Here is a 27,258-nt window from a genome sequence, read left to right as displayed (position 1 = left end):
GAGTGTGAAGGGGAAAAACTTGCAATTAGGACTTTAACAGGAGGTTTCAGAACTGTAGGATTGCGTCTTAAAGTCTAGACAGCTAGATTAGCTTAACCATAGTTACTGCATTGTTTTCTTTCAGATGAGTAAAAGAGTGAAAGGATGTTCATGACTTTGCTTATTTTAGAAGGTCGTCAGATAGTTATTGTTTAAAGTTCAACATCCTGCATTATGACAAACTATTTCTACAGAAGCTTTGTATGTTGTGCACTGCTCTGTCCACCATCAGCGTATCAACAGTGCCATCACAGTATGTGCAGCTTCAGCCATGCTCATCCTCCAGGTAGGAGAAACATTTAAATAACACTGCAGAGATAAACTTCATTACTTTGACAGCACAGCAGATCCCTGAGCATCATTTGACCCCACCGCAAAGCCTCTTCAACATAGGCTACCATGTTGGAATGAACAACAGAAGTTAAGAAAAAGAAGCTTTGATGTTGATCAAGTTAGACTTGGAAGATGGTTAAGCTCACATCCATCCATTATCCTAACCACTTACAGGTCGCCAGTCTATCTCAGGGCCAACACAGAGAGACATGCACAGACAGACAACCATTCACACTCACACCTACAGGCAATGCAGAGTCACCAATTAACCTAACATGCATGTCTTTGGACTGTGGGAGGAAACCGGAGTACCCGGAGGAAACCCACACAAGCACGGGGAGAACATGCAAACTTCCCACAGAAAGGCCACAGCCTGCATGCAGCTTTGAACCAAGGACATTCTAACTGTGAGGCGACATGCTAACCACTCCACCGCTACACATACAAATTTGTTGTTGCAAGGTCACAGTATATAATAGGAGAAAATAAAGACAATATGAAAATATATGTAATACCAAAGAATTTCTTTTGCTGAACTCTGCTGATCCATTCTGCTGATGACTGATCAGCTAATTGCTACAGTGTGTTCTCTCACTACTAGAAAACACACACACACACGAAAATGCAGCAAATATCTATGTGAAATTGAGTTTTAAAATCTAGTATAAGTAATTGAAAGAAGAAACATTAGTGTAACATCCTCAAACACCAGATTAAATCACCTTCTTAAGCAGTGGTTGTGGCTTCCTTTCTACCTTTAACTAGCCCTTATTACCAGTATGAACAATGAATACATTTGGACAGGCACCTACAAACACACCCACCAACACACCAACACACACACACTTACTTACAGACAGGGCAATCTCATAAATAACGGATGACAGCCTGAGAGTCAAATTAAGGAAATAAAATGTGTCTCGCTAGTAATGAAGGAGGCATGTTTCCCCTCAGGATAACAACTTCATCTGGACCCATACGGAGCTCTCTCACACACACACACACACACACACACACACACACACACACACACACACACACACACACACACACACACACACACACACAGTACGTACGAGGTACCAGCTACCGCTACAGGTTCGTTCCATTGGTACACACTCGTGGCTAGCAGTAAAAAAAAAAAAAACACAATGCCATGATTTGAAATTTGACACAAAACGTATGTTTTGTAGAGTTCTGAGGAAAAATGTGGAGGTTGGATGTCATGCCAAACAATCATAGGAGATGAAGGACTGCTTTCAAACATTTCCCATGCATCAGGCTATTAAAATGACATTCGTTTGCAGGTTGTTGGCACTTGTCTTGGGGCATATTGCAAACACATGGAATTACATGTTATGTCCATCCATGATTTAAACAGTCTAGGTACTCTTTCGATCTAGTAAAAACAGACACTTCTGGATCTATGAAGACCATATGGAAAGCGTAAAGAAAGAGCAGACAATATGGCAATCAAGAGTGTGTTAGCTGAGCCTAAAACACTGCTGAAAACTACTACTACTGAAAAATAGCATGTAACATATTTGCCAAACAAACAGAAATTAAACGCATTCATGTTTGGAAAATATTTTGTTACATTGTAAAAATCTGCAATGTATGAAACTCTAATGGTTAAAATTATGTGCTGCAGGGCTTCCATCTCCCTGCACATGAAAATGAGTCATATGATCATACAAGTTATTTAAAGAACGATGCCTTTTAGAGACATCCTGTATGAACACTACTTTAAATCCAGCTGTGCTAAAAAGATGCACATGGAGGCCGAGATGACAATTGCAATGAACCTAATCCTTAAAAACACTAAAACTTTCCTGCAGGGTTGAAGAGATGGTTTTAAATAAAAACACAAAACAAATTATACTGTCTTGTTTTACTTAGACAGATATGAGCAGTTGAGATTAACAATAGGTCACTAAGTTGATACAGTACTGAACATGTGTTTCAGTGTTTCATGCTTTTAAGTTTAAGTCCACTAACTTCTGTGGTGATATAAACACTTTTATAACTATCATTTAAACACTGACACATACAGACAATGCCTTTTTGAACCATTCAATTTAATGCCACACAGCTTAAAACCAAATTTAGCACAATCCAAAGCCAAGTGGAATAGGTCTCACCCATTCAATATAAATTAATGGATTCCTTAACAGGCTTTTCTCACTTCATTTTGATAAGATGCCATTTGTATCAGCAATATCACCTATGAAATAGGTTGCTCACCACAGTTTTACTTTTTTACTTTAAAAGGTTACAAATATTTTAAAGCATGTAAAGTTTTCTGTGCATTCTGTTTAAAAATGCAAAAATAGGAATTTTGATTACTCTCACTTGATGGCAGCAGAGCACAACAAGCACAACATTTTATTTTATTTTTACTATACAGTAAGTTCTCCTGTATACACACACACACACACACACACACACACACACAAACACACACACACACACACACCTCAATATTCATTGTTTTACCTCTGGCCTTTCCAAGACATACAGTGACTGCTCTTATCCAATAACATCATTATGAATATCAGCAAATCATCACAGACTATATTTATTCTTCTCTCATCACATCAACTGGTGGCACTGCAGTGTTACTTCGTGAAACCTGGCAGGAGAAACTCTCATAAATCTGTGAGCTGCAGATGGGACAGGTATTGAAGCAGCTGCAACACCAGCACTCAATAAATAATTATTCACACCCTGTGTGTGAGCATGTGTGCATATTCATTAAGGGAATTTTAAACGCGATAAGGCTGATGTCAGAGAAACATCTTATTCCTTACAAACAAGGTTTAAACACAAGATAAAGGCAAGAGTGGATAAAAGCTGAGTAGAGTCATGTAGCAGAACTAATAGGAAGGATGGAATATGTTTCCCACTATTGCAAGGAAATATGTTTTGATTTTCAAATGAGTAAAAAAAGAAAGTTATAACTAGAGGCCTTCTGACTATAGACAGCTGTAACAGTTTGTTTTGATGAAAACATTTTCGAGCCATTCACAGATGTTCAGTAAATTCCCCTTTATGTGCCTGCTCCTAGTGTTTGTCTTTTCAGATTTAAAACATTCTGCCTCTCCGTATGTCCTGCTTAGTGACTCATAATGGTTTCTGCCAAGGAACATAAATTTCACATTAGTCTTCTCTATTACTGTATTACAGTATGAGTTTTGCAAATATATTGGAGTCTGTGCCCTTCAGTATCTTCTCAGTACCTAAAGTTGTCTACAGCAATGTTTTTCAACATACAGTAGACTGTAGACTTAGGGGAAGCCAAAAATAAATATACATCCCACAAATTTGCTATTTTTGCATAAATATTACCTTAAATGTGATCAGATTTTTGTGCCTAAGTCCTAAACCAGATAAATGGGAACGCAATGAACAAACAAGACAAGATACATGCCTAATTTATTTATTGTAAAAATTGTAGACATTTGTATATAGCTAAAGTAAATTAACTTGTGCCTTCAATAACTGGTTTGACCCTCTTTTGCAGCAATAACTTCACCTAAAGGTCTCCAGTAACTTTTTATCATTTCAACCCACAATTTGGAGGAATTTTAGCCCTTATATTTCTTAAAGAATAGCTTTGACTCAGTAATATAGGTTGGCTTCCTTTCATGAACTGCCTCCCTCAGTTCTTTTCACTTTTCTTCTATTTACTTCTAAATCACTACAGTTAGGACTCTGACTCTGCTATTCCAAAACACAACTTTTTGGGAGGGGAGGTCTTTAACCGTTCTTGGGTAGAGAATGACATGTGTGCTTAATCTTGTCATTGTGCTGCTTGATCCGTTTTCTGTTAAGCTTGAGTACACAGATGATACCTTGACATATTCCTGTTGAATTTGCTTTTACAACTCACAGCCCTATCATGTCATCCCGGTCCAGAGGAAACAGGTTGGTGAAATACAGTGTTTGGTTGTCACCAAACATAACCCTTTCTATTCGAGCCTAAAAGATAAAATTCGGTCTCAAACATCCACAGAGCATTCCACACAATGACCGCTGTGAGCTGCAGTTTTGGCCAACATGAACGTACTGTGCCACCTCACATCAATAGATGTAAGAACAGGCATCATGGAGGTCAGCGCTGTTGGAGTCCCACTTCAAATAAGTTATACATTGGCAAAAAAAAAACAGTGGAAAACCAGGACTTTTGTCAACTCTTTGTCAACTGCAGCTACTCGAATGTGTAGCTGAAAATAAGGGCCATGCTCTGTTGCAACTGCACATTTCTTGTGAAAGTAGGATTACATTAGTATCACTTCACACTTTTTATGTCTTTTCTATATTGTCATTCTTCTCATGTTTCCTTTCAGTGGCGCCCTGCAGCTCTCAATGAGAGGCTTCTGGCTGCGACTGCTGCACCTCTGTGTCAGTTCAAAGAGAGGGGCTCAGGTATTACTGTCTGATGTGCTCTCAGTAATGTTTACCTAGACCTAATAACTGATTAGTCACTGTAAACATTTGTGACACTTGATACTATACATGTGAGGTCAGACTAAGAAGAGAGTAAGAGGAGACTCTGAGTTATGATGTCAGGCTCTATACCATCAGCCTGATCATGAAGCCACTACTGGAATCGTCTAACATTTAAAGATTGGGCTTTAATCTGATGAAAATTGACATTAATTTATTAAAAAACTAATTATGAATCTGTTAATTTAATTTGTATGTAATGCTAAATTTAGTCTCACAGGCAAAATTAATTCATTCATTCATTCATTCATTGGTCATGAATGGAAGTCTCAAATTTGGATCTGTCTTTTGATTGTACATTGATATTGTAATCCTTTTCCATAAAGCAGCGGTAGACCTTAGTGAGGTTTACGACAGCCCAATCAACACAAATGATGGTGATAACACTTTCAGGACACCCATAACAACCAGCTACTACTTTGTAATTTGCTTAAATTTTCTCTTTACAAATCATCTTTTTCTTTCCATGGCTCTGTGTTAGATTGCTATATGTCTCCCATCTAGATTACTGCAGGTCCTTCCTGAGGACATGTCCTACATAACCCCTCCAGATGGCTCCTCATCCCAACCTCCTCCTCATCAACTGATGTCCAGTGCAGAAACATAATACACCCAGCCCAACAGAAGTATTACCTCATTGTACAAATCATATAACACTGTGTAAAGATGTATAATCATCTTCAAAACGTTTAGAAGTTGCACTTTATGTCTATACACAAAAACAACTTTTACTCAGCATGATTCAGTCCAATTCTGTATGCTTTCCAGTTATGCACAAAAGGTCTCCTCTCATTTGAACATCAAAGAAAAAAAGAAATAGTCTGTACCTCCTTGAAAACAAGTTTCCCCTCCACTGTCTCACAAGCAGCTGCAGAGCATAAAACTGATAACATCTAATGTTTGACTCTTGCTTGCCCAGTTTCTCTGTTTTTGGGATTTTTTTTTTTACTTCTTGCCTGTTTGCAAATATTGATCAGCCAGCCTGAGACGACAAGTATAACGCAGGAATTCCCAAATGGAGTTGTGTTTATCTTTTAAGTGTTAAACATGTGCATGAGGCTTACAAGATTGCAGGTTGAGTGCCTCATTCTCTGACGTGTCAAACATGCAGACTTTCACATGAAGTCCCAATATACACAGTTAAATAGTGAACATAAAAAGGGAAGAAGGGTTTTTAAGTTTTAAAGAAGAAGAAACTAAGGGAGGATTGATCACTGATGGAGGGATACGCTCCTTCAGAGAGACTGAAGTGATGCTGACCATGACCTTATCTGCACTCTAGGTATTTTCCCTACTAAATTCCCCCGTCGAATGCGTGTTCATGTGTGTGTTATTGATAGCACTAACACACTTGAGTCAAAGGTCAGACAGTGGTGAGTGGAAAAGGATGGAGTGCGACTGTTAATGGTCTTTTAAACACCACCTGCCTACACACACGCACATACACGTGCGCACAGACACATAGACACACACACACAAACACACTGAATCCTGGCTGATTGTTACCAGACCATATTTAAACACATCCCTTGTGCCCCTGTTCCTCTCCACACAGATGAGAGGTATTTGCACAGATTCCAGTTTACACTACATGCTTGGAGTTCAACTGAGTATAATAAGGAGACTATATCGCTAACAACATTTACATGAAAAGAATCTCCACCTCCACAGGTTTTGGAAATCATCCTTCAGATTTCAAGACAACATTTACCAGAGGTAGACCTGCAGCTTGTGTCTGTACTTGAAACAGTGAGAGTTTCTGTGAAAATGTATCATAGTAAATTGGCTTCAGGTAAATAAAGTCCTTCTGCTCTGATAACAACTGAGTCACCTGCTCAAAAACAGCATGCTGCTGCTCTCAATTTGTGCCCTTTGAGGAGCCATCACAACAGGAGTTCCCATTAAAAAGACACATTCTCCATAAGCAAACCTTAAAATCATGCAAAAATGTCCAGTAATAAGAAAATAGCATTTAATGTTTATTATTTATCATTTGTTTTATTGCATACTTTTCCTAATTACATTTCTTATCATTCACCTTAAAATCCTTTTTTTTTATTAAAATTTGCAGGCATTAGTCTGCACAATAGTAGAATATACTTAAATAAACAATACATATTTTTCATCAGTAAATCATTATCATATTTGTTTTAATAACAGTGGGTTTTTTCCCCATTCAATTGTATCTATGACCATTAAAAAGAAAACTAGGAGACTCTGTAGGCCTCCATGCCACAGTGGAGCAGGGCGAGTGAACAGTAACATCCTCTTTGTGACAGGAAGCATCCGGGTTTATGGGAAATGTGGTCTTAATTTGGAGAAACATTAGCACTACACCATATGTGTGAGACAGTGGCTAAATATCTCAACCATAGTTTTACTGTATTACAGATTATTAGACATCGAAAATAAATTGTACAATTTTGTAGAGATGTTAAATAGGCTATATCCAGACAACAGCATATTATTATTAAGGGATACTGTATTTGACATGATGTAACTTTTCAGACTGCGGAATAAGTAAACCTGGCTTGTGGCTTGTCATCACTCCACACAAATGGAGCCATTGCCTGTACTGTTTCTTAAAAATGTGTTGAGATTATAATAGATACTGGAAAATCAAGCATAAAAGGAACATTTTGGGGGAAATCCTTAAGTTACTGTTGCAACAAACCAATGACTGAAAGGGGACTGCGCCATTTAGCATAGCTCCATATGCAAAATGAGTGAAAGCTTGCTACACCACATAACTCTGGACCTGAACTCAGGAACTGACACTTGACAACCAATTCTTCTTCTGTATATTTCCCCGCTTTTTTGCACTAAGACCATATTTTGACTGTTTGCCACTGCTTAAAATACAGCAGCTGATGCATGTTTTTCATTTCACAAATCACTGTAGAACCACTTATGCGAGGCTCCTTTCTGTCCTGTCTACTAGTGACACCTCCATTTCCTTGTGGGTGAGCTTGATTCTTTGTTTAGTGTAATTTATTAATGTCAATTAAAACCAAAAGCCAACTATTTCATTTTCACTGGGTCTAATGTGAACACTTGGTTGTGTGCATTACCATATCTAAACTGTTAACAACAAAACGGTGTCCTGTACAATGACAACTATTGTTCCATGAGCTCTTGGTCTTTCAAATCTCACTTTCTGGGTTGTTCTCTGTTTTGGAATGAAAACTGTCCCTCCCTACCAAAACAAACAAACAAAAAAAAATAATTCCCACTAATCTACAAAAGAGATTAGGGAGTTCGACTGATGTTGCTTTTAATTTGCTCAGAGGGTAATAGTATTTTCTCCATTACCGCAACCAACCGACTAACTTTTAATTGGGAACTCTAAGAAAAGCTGTTTGCAGTGTTGACTGATCATTTTTGACACTGGCTGGGTCTTTTTAGGCAACTCGACGCCAAGTTCAGGTTTGTTGACAACGCTAAAAACAGCAGTAATTTTAAAAGACAAATCCCTAATTTTCTCTCTTCTCCTGCATTTCTATCCCAGTCAGTCACAGTAACAGATAAGAAATGCAGCCCACCCAAAATCAGGACTCCAGAGTTCCTTCTGCGGTCAGGTTGAGTTAACTTCAACCAGTGAAACTGTCAGTACTATGTTTACTAACCTCTGCTGTTGTACCCCTCTATCCATCCCAACATTCCTCCTTTCCAAATTACATTTGTCATTCTGAAAGCTGATGGTTTACATTGGCATGCTTTGAACCTTGTGTGAGTGCCCGGTGTGTGCACATATGCACGTGCACAAACGTGCAGGACAAACAACCTTCAGACTATGTCATGTGAATGTGGTCAACATATTTCTTAGGAAATGAACACTAGCTAAAGAAAAAAAACATTTCTGTGTGTTTGTGTGTGTGTCTGATCTCCTACCTGTTATTGTAATGTTGCTGTAGATGTTGGACAGTTGCTCTTTCAGGAGGACGAGGTGTGTGGTAGCAGCCTTCTCCCTCTGCAGCTCCAACATTATGTCAGGATGGTTGGCCACTTTGCAGCCATTCTGTTTGTCCAGTGCAACGTCGCTGCGCACAATATCTGCAAGCCAGCACAAAATCCCACTTTAATATTGTTGTTGCCATGAATCTAGACTACACCTACATTGCTATTATGATTAGTAAATATTAAGGCTGTATAAATGCGTCACACATATAAAAGACTGTTGTTAGTTTCAAGTTTAATTAGCAAGTAAAGTCAACCACTTGTTGGAAACTAAAACATTTTGCTTTCGGAAAACAGAATATGTCAATTGTTATATAATGCATTGATGTTTTAAAAGTAAAACAAACGTGCGTTACACAAAGCTCTGTGCAAACTAATGTCCTGTATATCTTCACTGTTCAATACGCGTTGAAATAACTAAAAAGTTCTAATTAATACCTCAAAATGCGTTGAGGTTTTCACGTGTAATTATTAACTGTTTTGTTAGCGGATGATTTGTGTTTCTGATATTCTGCCCACCACAGTGAGGGTAGCTTAGTGGTGAAAGGCATCCACCGAAATCTTTGATAAAAAAGCCAAACATCACAAACCTTCACGAATGGGAAATTTGTTTACAATATGTTTACGTATTATTTCACGAATAATACGTAAACATATTTGTCCTCAACGATTGTATTTTACAGGAATCGACGCCGTTTAAACAGAGAACAACGTAACCTTTAGAAGAAATATTCCTTCTTCCCTAAAATGGAGCCTACTCGGTGCGTCGGCCTGCGCACACACAGAAAGTCCAACAAACACGGACAGGTGAGGAGCCGACGCCTGTCCTGTAAAAGAGACACGCAGGACACAAGAAATCTCTCGTTGTATCACCGTCTTCGTAGTTTTTTAGGTAGTAGTCTGGTCCCGGCCCTCTGAACTTGGCGAGGTTCTTCTGGTTGTTGAACTGCAGGAAGTCGGTCCTTTTTCCGCCGAAACGCAGGAAAGCAGGCGCCAGGCCGCGCGCCAGGGTCACGAGCCGCTTGGAACTGCAAGACACACACGGCAGAAGGAAAATACTCAATTCAGAAGAAATTAATTATGGAATCACACCTTTTAATAATATGGTCTGTTTCCGTAGCTTCCGAATATAACCACGTTCACAGCATACTTTGTAGGGAGAGCGTTAAGGCGTTCGGCCTGTAGCGTCTGTTTAGCCTTATTTATTTCAGACCTAAAGTCTGAAAATAGTTTTAATATAGTACAATCCCTTAAGATATACGCAATGGATATAAAAAGTGCTTTAACTCTGCTGTGACTCTTAAAGCACCTTTCACAGGCCATTTGTCCTGCGGCCCAAGAAACAGGTTGAAACGTCATCTGTCATCCAGTGGGAGAAGCCTCAGGAAGCAGCTGTGGCAGGTTCGGCATAACGCGAGGAAAGAAGGGTTAAATTAATGTTTAAAGAATCAAAGACAATTTTTAATGCGTATGAGGTCAGCCCAAACACCTCCAGATACTAAAGGGAAGTGGTTACTCCTAATTCGGGGTATGTCTGCAAGACATCCTTATGATTCGCTTAATTCCCACACTAAAATAACTTTTAAAAACGTTATTGTGCAACGTTTTAATGTTTCCGACAACAAGCAAAAGCTACAGGGAGGGGGGGGGGGGGGGGCTTTTATTTTGTTGCAAATAAGTTGGTTTTTCATGACAGCCTACGTGGCATTTGGCTTATGCGCCCCACAACAAAATCACGGGAGACGCATAAAGTCACAGCAGAATGTCCTGTTGGAGACAGACCGCGTAGGTTGTTTCGGCTCAATCATCCATTGCACAACTGGTACTTTGTGAAGGTAGGTATTTAATTTGTATGTTAGTAATAATATGATTGGAAGGCCATCTTAGAAAAATCTGTAAATGCGACGATGTAAAAGGGAAATACTGAACAGGGATGGGAGGCTATGTTGTAGACGTGAAAATTAAAAAAAAATGTTCAGTCCATTTTTGTAAAATAATAAATGGTTTTTCTTATTATGAAGACAAGAAGCAAACGGGGTACATTTTTCAGTAAATAGTTTATCCTTTCTAAATGGTCTGTACTAAATGTTTTTCTCAACATGTCAACATCTTTATGTAGATCAGTTTTACCAATCTGACAAAGAGACACTGTGATTTACAAGTGAGCTAAACAATGTGTATGAGTAATGTTCAGTAGTCAGTGATTTGAGCTAAAGGGTTTAGTATAAACACGGAGTTGTTGATACGTTATTTTGCCAAGATTTGAATTTTTAAAATGTTTTACTGTGTAATCCACGTCCAAAATATTGTTATAGCGTCATGCTGTGACATTTTTAGCTGATCTAAGAAATTCACTGAAAGGGAAAAATCACAAAAATCCATTAAAGTCAGTGAAAACTTCACACACATTGAAACACTATACGGTTGATATTGGGCCCAAGAGAAAATAGGTTTTCAATATGTTTATGAATAAAGAAAACTCAAAAACACATGATTATCTTCACCTGGTGTAAGTAAAGTTCAGTTAACGTGTGAAGTTTTTACAGTAGACGTGTAAGGGACACATGCTTTTGACTAATATTAATAGGCACATTATACTATCTATACGCTGAAACGGGAATACCTCTTAAAATTGATTGATTTTGAACCAACCCTTAGCTCTCATCGTCGCCATGTTAAATAATTTGATATCTTTGGACTTTACCAGTCTCGATGCAAATCATTAAATAATTAGGGGCATATGACTGCTTAGTTGCATGAGTGAAGAGAAAACTTCACGCTATGACAATTCAGACAACGTGGCTCTGTGCGTAAAGAATAAAAGACCATCTAAACATTTCAGAAGTGAATGGCGATACAGATCGATGTTGCTGCTAAGCAGAAAAGCGCCTTGGTACCTCAGAAAGTCCAGCCAGCCGTCTTTGATGATCGAGGGGTCCAGCTGCAAAGAAAGGAAGTTGTCGTTGAGCACTCTGATCGGACTGCGGGTGTTAACATCCAGTAGAACCAGCGTTCTCTCCATGAAGCCCGGTCGCTTTCCACCAGCTGCAGGTCTCTGATATGGAGAAGAAGAAGACGACGAGTAGGAGGAAGAGAGCACCGACTGCGCAGGCAAAGTAGCCAAAGATGCCAGCCACAGGAGGGACCTTGGGAATACGCATGGTGAGGATTTGGGCATCTTCTGGGTTTGGATAGCAGGGGAATGACTGTGCGTAACGAGGCTTAAATGTTAGAGGGGAAAAACGGCTAAACAAACTGCTGGTTCCTTATTATAGTTCCATCGATCTGGATCTGTCTTCCTGTCTATTTGTCTCACCCCCTCTGCCCCCCGCCCCTCTGAGAATTTTTGGGAGCTGCTCACAAGAGCGCACGCCCCGAGCCAGCATTCCCGGTTGTGAGAGCCAGAATCTGGTAGGAGGAGAGGAGACAGCACCGCCCCTCTAAGGTTCTTTGAGGTATGAGTACACACTGCTCATGGTGTCTTCAGCTCATATGGCTAATAACTTAGTCTAAGGGTGCGACCCCGTCCTCTAAATATTGCTGATCTTTCTGATAAAGATGGAAACAATATTTTTATCTGTAGATTAGATGTTTTGCGAAATATTAGCCTACGACAAACTTCATATACGTTTGTAGAAAAGCAATGTTTAATTCAGCATTAAAAGGAAACCCAGTTCAGTCCTTGTGTTAAGAAATGGCTGCGCGCATACATGTTATTATAGGTCATATGATGATGATGAATAAAGAGCAGTGTAGCTTGGAAATTGAGGAACCCATGTTGGCGGACGCGCTGACTATTTTTCTTGTAAATATATTAATTTGCTAATTATTAGAATATGATTATTAGTTTGAGGAAAATGACATTTAATAGTAAAACATTGAATGCCCTTATGTAAAAACGGGGAGCTGTCAGCATGTTATCAGCGCATTTAAAAGCTGCCCAAAGGACTGCCCCTCGATGTAATTGTGGTTAATGTCATTTTAGTCTCTATTTATTCATAATACATTCATTTTGATGTCATAAACTCAAAAGAAGTCTCCATCATGTTCGAGTCTACATGGCTGGCTGCACATTGCAATTTAAGTCTTCCAATTGAATATTGATGGACTGGGCCTACAAAAATCGACTGGTTACAATTTTGAAGAGAAAAACAGCCCTGGATGCTTAAAAAAAAAAGTCAGCCTCGTCAACAGACATTTCATGTTACCGATTACTGTAGATGGTTAAGAAACAGCTGAGTGATTCTAAATTTTTAAAAACCAGTGGACATGGCAACATGAACATTTTGGCCCCTTTTCAAAAACATTCAAAACCAATTTGGGATGTAAGTTCATACACACGGAACTCACCTATAAACTCTTTATATGACATTTCTTTCCAGATGTTCCTGGAGCCTGGTAGGCAAGAAGAACTTCAAACAACGTAGAGTCTACTGTGGTTTCTTCCAGAGTCCCCTCAGCGTAGTGAGAAGTGGTCATTTAAGGTCAATGCTGTCTCACAGATGAGCAGCAAACTACAAAAGAAGAACATGCACAAAGTAAATCCCGTTTTAACGCTTTTATCCAGGCCTGCAACACTCACTCACGGATACACTAAACCGTAAAATTGTCCAAGGTGTTAACGTTTTAGGTTTTATGCACGACAGTTCCCATTAAACGCTTCAAAAGAATCCACCGGTGTGTGTATTGCAATGACGCATCTGCAAAAACTATTCTGTTAATTCTTCAGCTAAACGTAAATGAGTGCAGCTCATGGGAACGCCTTACTGTCCGATACTTAGATGTACTGTATCTTAGTTTTTCCCTTTATGCGTCCTATTTTAAAAAATTCTAAATATATATATATTTAAATAGGACACATGAACTAAATGTCTGTACATGTTGATTCATGTTTTCGTTTTGGCGCAGCAAGACATCACAGTTAACATGTGGTTTCAATATTACTAAAGTTTATGTTTTCAAAAGAAAGATTTTAAGCTTTTATATATTTACATAGGCTAGGAGCTCTTGAATTATGGCTCTTAAATATTATACTGCGCTATGGGACATCTAGCATGTCATGGTTAGAGATTTGGTGATGTTTTTCTAAGAAAAGCTCAAAGAAACTTTACACTAACGAAACATCAATAGAATTAAACAATAATTCAAGAGGAAATTGCGACCATGGTGGATTAATGTGTTTCCATCCACTATTGAACAATATTCTTTATATTGTTTTGCTGTGAATGTTGCGCCTTCTTCGTAAGAATGACCTTTTTAGTGGCCGCGTTACAGGAAAAGTAAAAATGAAAATAGTGTATTTTTTATTGTTTTTGGACATGTCGGAGGCTCAGATTTAAACTAAATCAAAACAATACCATAACTCTCTGCACTCACTCGGCAGATGAACCGTATGCAATAGGAGATAGATTTTACGCTTTGGATTCGAACAATAACTTATTCCAACTGTCTACTTTCGATCAAGTTCCTTTTTGATCGAAAACATCGTCTTCAGTGGAAAAAACATCCATTTGTAAAACCTGTCGCAAACCAGTTCTTCGAATAACCAGGTCAGTCATTTGAAGATGGACCTGGAGCCCATCTAGCTCCTACTGTTTTCTGTGTGAACGGTAAAACGTTTTGTTTAGTAAAAGTTTATTGTTATCGGTACGTTTTAAATTTGTTATGTATTATAATTGTTTTTTCCTTTATGTTTTATTGTTACTTTATTAAATCATTTGGAGAGTATAATAACAGGCTAACACAAGTATTCATCAAGCAGGAGAATTAAAAGGAAAGCTACCAATAAATTAATTATTTATGTGGCAGAATATCATTTTAGGGCGTTTTGAATTTCTTAAAGGAACTAGGTTTAATTCTGTAGATAACCAACAGTGATTTTTCGTTGGGAACCAACTGTTCTTTTATTTGGCCACCTACTGTGAGTTTCCTCTGTGTGTTTCCGTTGGTGTTACTATCGGCAAAGAGAAATAACGTTTAAAATGAGAAAAAGTACAGATATTTTAGGGGAATAAAAATCGTAAGCATTTTTACTGACACACAAACTGACAAATTGAACGCATGGTTTTTTTTCCTAGAGGACGTTATGAGCCTTAATCGGATAAATGTGATGGGCTGGTTTACCTGCAGGTTAACTTTCTGCACTCCGATGAAAAGTGCAGACAAGAAGGAATTAATTAAATAGGCTAATGCTTATTTTACTTCTGGTACTCGGAAGCCCAGTTTTTTCTGTTCCATGTGTGCAAAGGAGTTCCCCCCGAAATGTTATGGTGGATGTGTGACTGATGGAAAGCAGAGAATGTTGAAGTGTTTCAAACCTGGCAGGACTCTGTCTCACCTCCAGGTTTCTACTTCGTAAAACCGTCAGACTAATCTTCGGCCTCCACTGTATGAGGGCTTACTGTATGTTCGAGATAATAATGATATTTCCTGCTGGAGTTCTAGACAACACTGCCCTTGTATTACTGAATTTGTGTTACATTCATTTTCCTACTAAGACTATGTTAGTCTGATTAATAAGTCGTTGTTTTTGTATATCTCCCAAGAGATGAAAAATAATGCAGTGGCCCGTCAAAAGCTGCATTTAAAAAATCTAAATGCAATAATATGTGCTTATAAATTATGCATACAATTACGTCGCTTACTTTTATAATGGATGCAAATTCTGACAATAAAACTTTGATGACAAATAACTGAATCCACTCTGGTTACCCGCTCTATCTGCATAAATTTGAAGTCTACTGTAGGTTACATGATGAGGAGCTGCACTGAAACAGGGGATAGCACCGCCATCTAGTGGGTATTTCAGCACCGGAACATTTCTGCTTTTGGATGTTTGCGAACAACAGATTGCACTGATATTTGCAGAATATTCGATTAATGTGGCGTTTTAGTCTATTAAATCTTCCTTGTAGTTGTAAATATTGTTTGATCCCGGGTGTATCACAATAATTACTAAAAATTAAGCATTTCCTGCTTTCTATTTTTAGAAAGTGGCAAAAAGCAAATCAAGTAGGCCTACGTCATGGTGGTCACGTATATTTCAGCACTTCGGTGCCCCCTCCTCCTCCCGTTCTCTCTCCCTCTCTCTCTCTCCTTCGTGGATATGGCCACCCAGCTGCTCCATCTAGTCCATCTGCCGACCACGTGATCCAGCTCTCCCATGCCCTTCAGTAGTTCATTTAGCATGATGGCTGCGGATGCTGCGGATGCTCTGTGCTGCATCCTGCATCCGCGCCGGCTCACTCTCCTCATTCTCACCGTCACCCTCTCAACACTGCCGGCCCCGACTGAAGCGCTGCTCGGTGTCCGGCCGGAGGACACCCAGAGCGGAGATCTGTCCGTGCAGGATGGCATACTGAGAGCCACCGAGGGGACTCGCTTCATACTTAGGGTTTACTACTCCCCATATCCAGATACAGAGCATCCCAACAGCTTGAACATCAGCGGCAGACTTGACTCAGCGCCTGCCGCTCCGTGGATAGCGTTTATAGAGGAACCTGGTGGCGACAGCGGGGATGCAGAGAGGCGGCTCCGCTCCAAAGGGAACCCATGCGAAGAGGAGAACTCCCGGAGCTCTGACATCGAGCTGCTGGGCTCCTTCAGATCCACCTCAAGTCACAACTCTGTTTTGATGGAGCTGCTCGCCAAAGACCTGCGAAGAGGTGAGGTGATCAAATACTATTCCATGTGCGCCTTTGATGGAGTGAAATGGGAGCATTTTAGCACCAAAGACTTTTGGTTGGCAGTGGTGGAGAGACCTCCAGAGGCAGATGTTTGGCTCCAGGCGGGTGTCTCTGTGCTCTTGCTGGGACTCTCTGCGCTCTGCAGCGGCCTGAACATCAGCATGCTGGCCCTTGACCCAGTGGAGCTGCGGGTTCTGCAGAACAGTGGCACAGAGAAGGAACAAAAATACGCACAGAAAATAGAGTCAGTGCGTAAACATGGAAATTACATTCTTTGCACTGTGGTGCTGGGAAACGTCCTCACAAACACATACTTTGTGGTGTGGATGTGCCAGATCTTAGGAATGACTGCTCTCTCAACGGCCTCGTGTACTTTCGGCATATTCTTTATTGGCGAGATTTTACCTCACTCTGTGGCGTCCAGGCACAGTCTCGCAATCGCCTCCAAGACCCTCTGTGCGACCCGCCTGCTGATGCTGGTGTTTTTCCCCATCGCCTACCCAGTCTCCAAGATACTGGACATTATGCTGCACCAAGAGATCAGCAACTTTTACACCAGGGAAAAGTTGATGGCCATGCTCCGCGTCACAGACCCGTACCACGACCTGGTCAAAGAGGAGCTCAACATCATCCAGGGAGCGCTGGAACTGAGAACCAAGACTGTAGAGGATGTATTGACCCCGCTGTCAGACTGCTACATGCTGTCTTCGGACGCCGTGCTGGATTTCTGCACAATGTCCGACGTGATGCAGAGCGGATTTACCCGGATCCCGGTTTACGAGAATGAGAGGTCCAACATTGTGGATATCCTGTTTGTCAAAGACTTGGCCTTCGTGGATCCTGACGATTGCACTCCTCTGAAAACAATTACTCAGTTTTACAAGCATCCCATGCACTGCGTGTTCAATGACACTAAGCTGGATGTGATGCTTGATGAATTCAAGAGAGGTAAGTTATCTCTAAAGTCTGGACTTATAAGTGATTTCTAAATAATAATAATAAGCCTCTGTTAAGTGTGTGAGGCTCCATACGTTTTGGAAGTATATCCTTTGAAGTGACTGTACACTTAAAAATGTTCAATCCCGAAGTCATACACATCAGTTCATTGGTTCACAGTGGAGCTGCAAGTAAAGCCCTTTGATCCCCAGACCAGTGAGAGCCATATGTGAAATTTAATACAGTGTCATGCAGTCAGTGTGGTTCAACCACAGGTCAGAGGCTACCAAGGACCGGAGTGGGGTTATCTATCTAATTTATGTAGTAAAAGTCCTTTTCCCATGACAGCAACCCCCTGAACTCCATCTGCCTCCAGCCACCGCTGCTTGTGCCCTTTTTCTACATGTGCATCAGATCTACGGTTTATTGTAGCACTGAACTGCTTCAGAAAGGACATAGCCCTCACTGGAATGGCAGTAGAGTCAATAAATATTATCACACCCTCTCTTTCAGTGTCTGAGTCCTGTCTTTTGTTTTGTCTGATAAGTGTAGTTTAGCGTAAGGACCTCATTCAGTCGTGGTGATAACGCTGAATATGATTTTGAATCTATACTCAGTACAGTCAACAGTTCAAACCGCTCTCCTGAGTGCATCACATGAAACATGGGCAGGAAAAAGTATCATGTAAGGACTTTATCTGCAATTTTGTAATTTTGTGATTATTAAAATCTAAATTTGTTTTATGACAATGAAAACTCAATTGATGTCTGTCTAGTGGCGGTCCGATCTTAATGTGAAAGGGGGTGATGGTGCTGTGTGGGTTTGGCAGGGTTATGATATAGACTTACAGGTCAGAAGGTGTTCTGCTGCATCTTGTTTAGGATTATAAGTGACAGCTTTGGTTTGACACAAGTGAATCATGGATTTGGGTTTGATTATATGTTTGCATGTGCTTCCATATTGTTATTTATAAATAAGGTAGAAAGGTGAAGTCATTCATCACCTTTTAAATGGTTTGTGTGCACCTACTTGTCAGCTCAGAGTGACTATGAAACTTCTCCCTCCCTGTAGGTCATCGCCACCCAAGCCTGCAGAGCAACCATGAAAAATTCAGCTCTAACCTTTCCCTTCCCCTCTCCCTTCCTTCCTACTTAGCTCTTATGAATTAAAGCCTCCCACTGTTCATGACGCCAGGCTGAAATCTGTGAGGATGTCTCACTGGGAAGGGTGATGGGCAGGGCTGAGGGCTGTGTTAGGAGAAAGGATGGAAATGTCAGCAGTCATGTAAGAAACAGAAGGGAGGATTTCAAACGTGCTGAGGTTTGGAAAATATATATGATTTAATCAGTTGTCAAACTATAGGCTATATTCTTTACTTACATTTCTGGTTTCATGGCAAGGTTTATTGGTAACGCAAAACCTATGTCTGTAATTGGTGAAAGGTGTAGCCACACTTATTTTAACACTTATTAAAGCACTTTGAGTACCAATAGGTAGAAAAGTGCTATATAAGTGCAGACCATTTACCATTTAGCATTTATTTTACTGGAGGAAGTATTAGGAACACTTAATATGCTACCTAAAGTATCATGGTAAAGCAGAATGGTCCCTCTCAGTGTTATATTATATGGGGTATTTGATCTGTAGTATTAGTGCATGCAATATTTGAAATAAAAAATTGGTTAAGATGGAGCTAATCCAGCTTCTTTCTTACACTGTTGAATTGAAAAGGAAAATTGCTGTGGTTTTCTTCCATAGTACTGTATGGCCGTAATGTTTACAGACATACATAGATAGTATAATGTACATAATATACATGCAGACATTACCTATGATTTTAAATTACACTTGGAGTTAAAAAATAGATTGGAGGAGCCTAGAAACTGGCCAGGCAGAAACATTTGTAAAAGGGACATCTATGGTAGACCCAGTTTTGCTCCAGGCATGTGTGTCTATGTGAGTCTGGTAAGTGTGTGTGTGTGTGTGTGTGTGTGTGTGCCACTCTGCAAGAGTATTATGTAACATGTGAATGATGTAATGCAGTGCCTGCCTGGGCACATCAGCAGCTGAGGGCAAATCCACCTCCGACTTACCTGAACTCTTCAGACAAGCTGACCTGAGCTCGGAGTACAATGTCAGCCACAGTTTTTGACGAGTGCCTGCCAGTCAATAAGCTTTTTTTTTTCTTGTTGCAGTGGATTAAAGAATTTGATCCATTTTATCCCTTAGCAGTGATCCCCTAAATCATCCCATCTCACATGAGCCACTGATTTGTTCGAAGTTGGAGACTGTTCATATGTCACCACTGAAGTGTCTGTTTCAGTAACATTCTAAATTTGGCTAGATCACTTACTTGTCACCAGCCTACTGTAACAAGACAAAAGACATGTAAGATACTCTACAAGTGTAAAATACATTAAGCAGAATAGTATTTTTCTCTTTATTATTTAATAGAAATTCAATATGGAAAAACGTGTATATGTAACAACTAGCTAGCATTGCAGCTAGTCCAATGGTGGCTTTGTTTACGCTCTTTTTTTCCCGTTACTCTCTCCTTGTGATGTTGGCAACGTTGGCTACTTGTCACATTTGCTTTATCAACAGACTCTAGAGATGCTGTTGGCTGGCTGTGCCATTTTATCTGGCAGGCTTGTCATGTTCCGCCAAACACTGAGTGGTAGTGCTGGGTCTGTCATGGATGTGTACAGTGTGTATGTGTGCATGGCGTGTAGTGTATGTGTGGCTTACAGAGGTGGCAGCAACACGGTCAGTTTAGTCAGCAGATGCAAGCATTTCCAGACTGATTGCATAATCTCAGTATTTACATAAGGGCCAAGAACTGTCAAAGTGTCTCCAGACTAATCTCCCAATGCCCAGTTACTACTTGACTGAGTCCCACACACATACACCAGGGTAATCCTGACATTGAAATGATTTCAAATTAAAACACTTAGATAAACCTCTCCTGCGTTTATGTCCTCTGTTCTCCAGTTGGTGTAGTAATGCTGACTTGACTGCACAGATCCAGTTGGAGGCTGTTGATTCATGTTATTTTTATCTGGTGACGTTACCTCTCAACCCTTTGCCTGAGCAGTTTTTAGCATGAACATCCATTCACTACTTCTCCATCCTTTTGCATTTCCAATAATTGCAGGTAAATCCCACCTAGCTGTGGTGCAGAGGGTTAACAGTGAGGGAGAGGGGGACCCCTTCTATGAAGTGATGGGCATCATTACCCTGGAGGACGTCATTGAAGAGATCATCAAGTCTGAGATTGTGGATGAGACAGACCTGTACAGTATGTATGATGAATAAACATGCTGATTAATTTTTGAGTTGTCAAAATCACCATTGCATCAGCTGTAAATCAACTCCCAAGATTCCATACTCAATAGATTTTCTTTCAGCTTGTCACAGTAGCTGACAGGCTGTTCAGCTCTATGGTGAACAACCTTTCTGGAAAAGGCTCAATGTGACAGAATATATTTACACAGTAATTATTAGAGATTTTACTAGTGGAACTGTAGTGTGAATAGTGCATTGCAGTTTTATTTTTGTACCATCTACCCTCCTGATTTCTCATTAAACTATTGATCTCACCTTCTCTCCCATGTTGTACCAAGCTCTTTGCCGATGGATAATTTAATAATGAAAATAAATGGCTCAGTCTCACAGATAATCATCATAATCCGCTCATATTTAATTGGCTAGAAAGGTTCTCCACAGACAGAATTTAAATGCCACTCTTCCTTCACTTCATATCTAATCTGCTCTGTGCTTTCCCTTCACTCACTGAATTTTAGTATTTGGATATTATGGTAAAATGACTGTAATTATACGTTTCCACAAAACAAAATCACGATAGCAGAGGAAGAGAACAATCTGTAGCGTGTAACAGTTGTAATTACAGAGTATGTGTCACAGTCTTTGTCATGGGTGCACTTGTGTGGGTGTTCAGAGACTCTGGGCTTCTTGTGTGTCTATATGCGCATATGAAGATGTGTGTAAGCCATGTATGGCACAGAGCAGCTAATCTCGTCAGGCTTTGCACTTCAGGCTAGAGTGTCATCAGTGAAATAAATTTAACATTTCTCTCATCTGCACTCATCCACAGAAGTGGATTGTCATGAGCTATCTAGAAATGTATAGGGTCTTGCATAAGACTGCATCCACTAATGCGATCAGTGGCTGTTAATTCCTTTTGTGGATAAGACCATTGTATTTACAGTGTGTAGCATATGTAGTAAATTGACATCGGTCACACTTTTCTTCTGTACCATTCACTTTAAAGAAATTGCAAACTGTGTGTGTCCATAGCTGATAATCGGACCAAAAGGAGGGTATCCAACCATGAGAGGAAACAGCAGGATTTTTCTATTTTCAAACTGGCAGAAAATGAGCTGAAGGTTAAGATCTCACCCCAGTTGTTGCTTGCAACACACCGTTTCCTGGCAACAGGTAGAACTTCATTTTTGTTTATTGCTGCATGAATAGTATTCTTGCATGCACATAAATTGCTGGATAAAATATGAAAGGTAAATTCTTTCTTTGACTCCCATTTTGGTTTGCTCTTGTGTGTTTATTTGGTGTCTATCTCATAGAGGTGGAGCCTTTTAGGCCATGTCACCTGTCTGAGAAGATCTTGCTGCGTCTTATCAAACATCCCAGTGTTGTGCAGGAACTCAAGTTCAACCCAAAGAACAAACACGCTCCTCAACACTACCTCTTCCAGAGAAATAAACCTATCGACTACTTTGTCCTCATCCTGCAGGTGAATCCCAAACTGACAAAAAAGGCAGTGAATTGTTGAAACGTGTTAATTAGTGATCGAAATGATAGTGTTTATATTTCCTGTGTGGGCGACTCCATTATATGAGTAATCAATTCATTGTTCACACCGTGAACGTAGAGTTCAGACCTAATGCGTGTAAATGGCTGTGTTCACATTGCAGGGACGAGTGGAAGTAGAGATAGGAAAGGAGGCTCTGCGCTTTGAAAATGGAGCGTTTTCCTATTATGGCATGCCAGCACTCATTCCACCCCTGCCCACTGGTAAGTAAGTGCACATATAACAGATCAATAATTCTATAACAATGACAATGGGAATAATGATGACAACATAGAGATGTAAACAATATTTAAAAAAAAAACTCGTAACGGAGGTGTTTTTACAGTCTAGTGTCTGTGTAGCATCAGCCTGCAGGAGCAGCAACAGCCATAGAAAGTAATTAATTAAAAGAAGTGATTTCAGAAAATTTCCCAGTAGAAAGGGCATGACCTGCACAGGATTATGTGAAATCCAGCTTTAATCTTCCCCCTCCTCTCTCTCTGTCTGTTTCTTGTGCGACTTTGTGTCCATGTTTTTCACGTGTGCTGCTTAGAGTAAGTTTTCTGGAAGACTCCATAAAAAGTTTTCAAATATTTCAATATTTTAAAAATTCCTCCCATTTGAAACAGAAACAGGAACTTGAAATGAAAGAGCATTTTGATAGAATTGGGTGAACTCTTTTCACACTGCTTTTTTTGACCCAATAATGATGTTGCACAACTTTTCTACTTGTGTTCTGTTCAGTTCATAGGTACAGTTCCCGGAGCAGTGGCCTGAACCAATCAGATTCATTACTGAGTGGAGGCAGCGTGGGTCAGCTCACTACAGGAGTAGTCTACTTACCAGACTACTCAGTTCGACAGCTCACAGACCTGCAGATCATCAAGGTTACATACACAGCCACAAAAATCAACCCCTCTCATTATACACTCAAATACCTAATTTCCTCCACACTCAAAGTCAAAACCGGGAGCACATGCAAGCCACTGCATTTTTAAGCTCCTCCATTTAATCTTTGAATTAACCAAAAATGCAGACTCTTCCTCTGGTGCATTCTTTGCCTTTGATATTTCCTAATCCCGGATTCTGACTGAACACAGATATCCACGTTCTTGCTCTCCCTTCTAAAAACCTTTAATCACTACGGATAATTGAGGTCCAATAGTAAACATTTTTTGCCTTAAAGACAGATTTGCCCTCTCACTTTACTTCCCTCCTTACTTGAAAACAGTCCAGGTTTCCTCCTGTCCACGTGCACTGGGGTTCTGTAGGCACAGATGCCACCGTACATGCACACACAAAGTTGATCCTCATGAGAAAACTTGCTTTTCATGTCTCTACAGATTAGCAGGAACCACTACCAGAATGCCCTGACAGCCACCAGGATGGACAGCTCCCCTCAGACCCCAGACCCCGTGGATCCTGGGGCTAAGGGGAGGCCTACAGCTCCGGAGGCTCGCTCACACAGCATCGCCCTCCCCCTAACACACACACACACTCGACTTGGGCTGGCACGCCTTGCACATCTCCATCCCCACGGTGGCCTTCGCAGTACCTTCCAGCTCAATGAAAGAAACCGTATTGTTCGTAAGTATTGTAGATGCCCAAAGGTTATCCCACAATACATATGCTTCCTGTGAGTAACATACGAACCAGTTTGTGTGTTTGACTCATTTTGACAAATCACTGGTCAGACACCAGGTTTCACTGTCTTTTACAACACAATATCTCACTAAATATGTTTACCTTAAGGCTGCTTTGTCTGATTCTGCTTCACAGGCAGCAAATCTGATGGGCAAAGAAGTCCAAATGATACTGTGTTCCTCCGAATGGACGAGATTCCCTACATTCACGAGGACAAGCCGGACAGTTATGGAGAGAATGGTGAGTGTTGCTCACCGTTGAATCCTAAAAACTTTGCAGTATTGCTATAAAAGCTGTCACTTCCACCTTATAAAGCTGCCCCCTGCCACAGAATTTATGTTATAGGCTGAATATTCTCCTGCCTGATTCCATGTATTTTGTCATTTCTCCTCTGTACCTTCTGTCTTATTCTTATCTCTTAAACTTTTAGATGTGCCAACAGAGTCTCAGCCATCCACCTCTCCCTTCATCAGCTCTCTGTCACTGTCCAGCTCTGAGGAGAACATAGGAAAGAAGCTTTTGCGTAAATTGAGTGAGTGAGCCATTTGTCATGAACACTGATGCTGCAGCACACCCACACATACTGTCAGATGTGCCCAAACTATACTGTCAGACATAGCAATGGAGCTGGGTGTATCTTAGCAACAAGGGATCTGTTGTGTCCTTTGCTGCAACCTACTCCTTCCTGCTGCGCAGATTTTCCAGATGCAACTGTCCCTTTTGGCTCAGATAAAACATGACTTATTTATCTTTTATTATTGACGTGTGATATGACCTGATATGTGGGCTGAATACAGACGATGGTCATTCCTGTACTGGAAAATGTAAATTAGTTTAGTAACAGTTGCTTTTATCTGCAGTTAAACAAATGTAAAGATGAGAAAAGCCAGAGAGATCTCATGCAGCTGCATTTTCGGGCAAGTATTTTAACCAGCATCGACTTACCTAAATTTCAGTTCATGTTCTCCTCCATTTCTAGGTAACAAGAGGCGAAAAAAGTCTCGAGAAGGGGAAAAGAGTTTGGAGGAAGGCTCAGAGCAACCATCAATGACAAGCTAGCACAGTGACACTGAGGAAGAGGCATGAATCGCACACTGTCGTTTTTCTCTTTGTCATTCGCTGGGTAGCCTCGCCAGCCAATCGTCCCCTCACAGACTCCCTCTCTCCAAGCCATCCTACCAGCTGTAGACACTGATAATACTCAGGTCCTTACTGACACACACTGCCCCAAATTTGCCAGACTTCACAACCTAAAATAACGTCCAGGTCATTGACAGACATAGGACACTGGAGAAACCTAAACCACATAGCATCGGATTTATCCAGCCTTACACTAGACTGTATGGACCTGCAGGTTTTATTCACATGCTGTGTTATTGTATTTATAGTGTTTAGCCATCTCATTTAAGCCACAAGGTTACAACTGCATAATAGATCTCCAATGAGATCTCCAAATATGGAGAAAACCAATAAGGTACTTACATCATATCTGAGCCAACTTTGACCATTTAATTGGTCAAACAATGAATACAACAGTATTCATTATTTGTTATTATTATTATGACACAGTTCCACATACTGTATGACATACATATATACATACAGGAGACTGTCCTAATGTTCTATAAGGGTGCCACCTACTGCCACCAAAAGCCAACACACCACTGGCTTAGAAGAAAAAGGCACTAAACAACAGCACATTTCTTACACCACAGGAAAAGAGAATATTTATTTAAAATAAGCCATAAATAATATCTTAGCTTGAATGACTATTTATTGTATACACTGACCTCTCAGCAACTTTGAGGGGTATGCACAATAAAAACAACCTGGGATAGAAACCAAATAGTTCCTTACCTATTTAAAAACCTAATGTAATTAAAATATAGCAATACAAGTCATCTTACATACTGTATTGTACGGTATATAACTTGAACTCATTAGCTCACTGTTTTATCAATCTAACACCCTCACCGATCCACCTTTTCTCTAGATGGTGTTTTTGAATTCATCAACCTGTCTTTTCATTACATTCAGTAGAACATGCAGGAGAATCATCATATTCAAAGAGAATTTCATGACATCTTAGCATAAGTAATTGTATTAACCACTTTTCTGTGTACAGTTCATCTCAGACATTAAAGCTGCATACACCAATAACAATAAGCTACTTTAGGATATTGCTACTATTGGATATTGTATGTATTATCGAGGAAGTAATTGCTATTTGCATGTTTGTTTACGCTGCTTTTACTGTAGATTTACCCCGTGTAGAAATCCCTGGTTTTCCTTATGCATGCTTATGTACAAGGATGCATGCATGGGGTTATTCCAGTCAGCAGTAACTTCTCCCCACAGCGGTGCTGTGTTTCCTAATGAAATCTGACACCACTGTAGGTCGTAGATCAATTTTAAAGAGGAGCCTGAAGTCTTAATACATGGATCTAAAATAGAGGGAGGATGCAAATTGATCAAAAGAAATTGCTATACATTTTTCAACTTTACAGCAGATGGGGGTGATGGCTGCAGAGGGGTAGATCAAAGGAAGCTGTACATGCTGAAGAGGTGGAAGAAGAAGCCTGCACACTGAAAGTTTTTCAAAGCCATTTATTTAGCTATTAAAATACTGCATGAATGAAATTATGTTTTGCTCAATCAATCATTATAAAATAACAATTTGACCCTTTTTTAAAACGAGACAGTTGCAGCCAATACATTGTGAAATCTTGGCAGGTACTCTTGTTAACAGAACAGAGACAGACACATATAAGAGGAAAAAGCAATATGATGCACACTGACGTCAAGCCACCACCCCTCTGAAAAGACAAACGCACATGCACAGGTGGTGTTTGGAAACACTCACACACATTGATGTAATACATTCTGCCTGGTAAGGTTGTGGAAGTACAAAGATACTGCACTGCCAAGCTGCTCACATTGATCGCTTTGTGCACGCAGAACACACAGCAAGTCTTTTGATCTGACAATTGACTTTGAGTGAAGTTTTTTGCGAATCAGAAACTATTGCTAAGCAGAACACTTTCGGATATTTTCAGCTGGTTTTTCTCTGATTTATATTTGTAAGGAGTGAGAGAATGTTGAAGAGAATGTTTGGGAAAAGTTACATTTTGTAAAATGCATATGACTATAAACGTTACCCAAAGACCTCAAGAGACAGAACATATGTTATATATGAGAAAAATCATAAAATAATAATAAATTTAACAAACTATTATTCTTGTGTATTTTATTTTGTTTCCGCTAGTCACATTTGTCTATTTGTTTATCATATTTGTTTGACCTTAAAGGATTTGTGTGGAAGCTTGG

At 40.0% G+C, this 27,258-nt stretch overlaps 2 protein-coding genes across 2 annotated transcripts in view; one reads left to right on the top strand and one right to left on the bottom strand.

Annotated features, from left to right (window-relative positions):
* hpse2 (heparanase 2) overlaps positions 1 to 12,124 on the bottom strand; it is a 48,306-nt gene extending 36,182 nt beyond the window's left edge. The window contains exons 1-3 of the mRNA XM_067520373.1: positions 11,736 to 12,124; positions 9,712 to 9,866; positions 8,773 to 8,934 (exon numbers count right to left, since the gene is read on the bottom strand). Coding sequence (XP_067376474.1) covers positions 8,773 to 8,934; positions 9,712 to 9,866; positions 11,736 to 12,016 — 598 coding nt within the window. The 5' untranslated portion in view covers positions 12,017 to 12,124. The remainder of the gene's footprint in view (positions 1 to 8,772; positions 8,935 to 9,711; positions 9,867 to 11,735) is intronic.
* Positions 12,125 to 15,605: 3,481 nt separating this feature from the next.
* LOC137135761 (metal transporter CNNM1) lies at positions 15,606 to 27,166 on the top strand. Its single transcript, XM_067520325.1, has 10 exons — positions 15,606 to 17,471; positions 20,614 to 20,757; positions 21,777 to 21,917; positions 22,061 to 22,230; positions 22,412 to 22,511; positions 23,032 to 23,174; positions 23,631 to 23,874; positions 24,067 to 24,171; positions 24,362 to 24,463; positions 24,911 to 27,166. The coding sequence occupies exons 1-10, from the start codon at positions 16,001 to 16,003 to the stop codon at positions 24,988 to 24,990; spliced, it is 2,700 nt and encodes an 899-aa protein (XP_067376426.1). The 5' UTR covers positions 15,606 to 16,000; the 3' UTR covers positions 24,991 to 27,166.
* The last annotated feature ends 92 nt before the right edge of the window (positions 27,167 to 27,258 follow it).

This window comes from Channa argus, chromosome 1 (genome assembly GCF_033026475.1).
Source record: "Channa argus isolate prfri chromosome 1, Channa argus male v1.0, whole genome shotgun sequence".
Taxonomy (NCBI): Eukaryota; Metazoa; Chordata; class Actinopteri; order Anabantiformes; family Channidae; genus Channa; species Channa argus.
The sequence above is the reverse complement of the archived record's forward strand: the minus strand, read 5'-3'. Positions and strand labels throughout refer to the sequence as shown.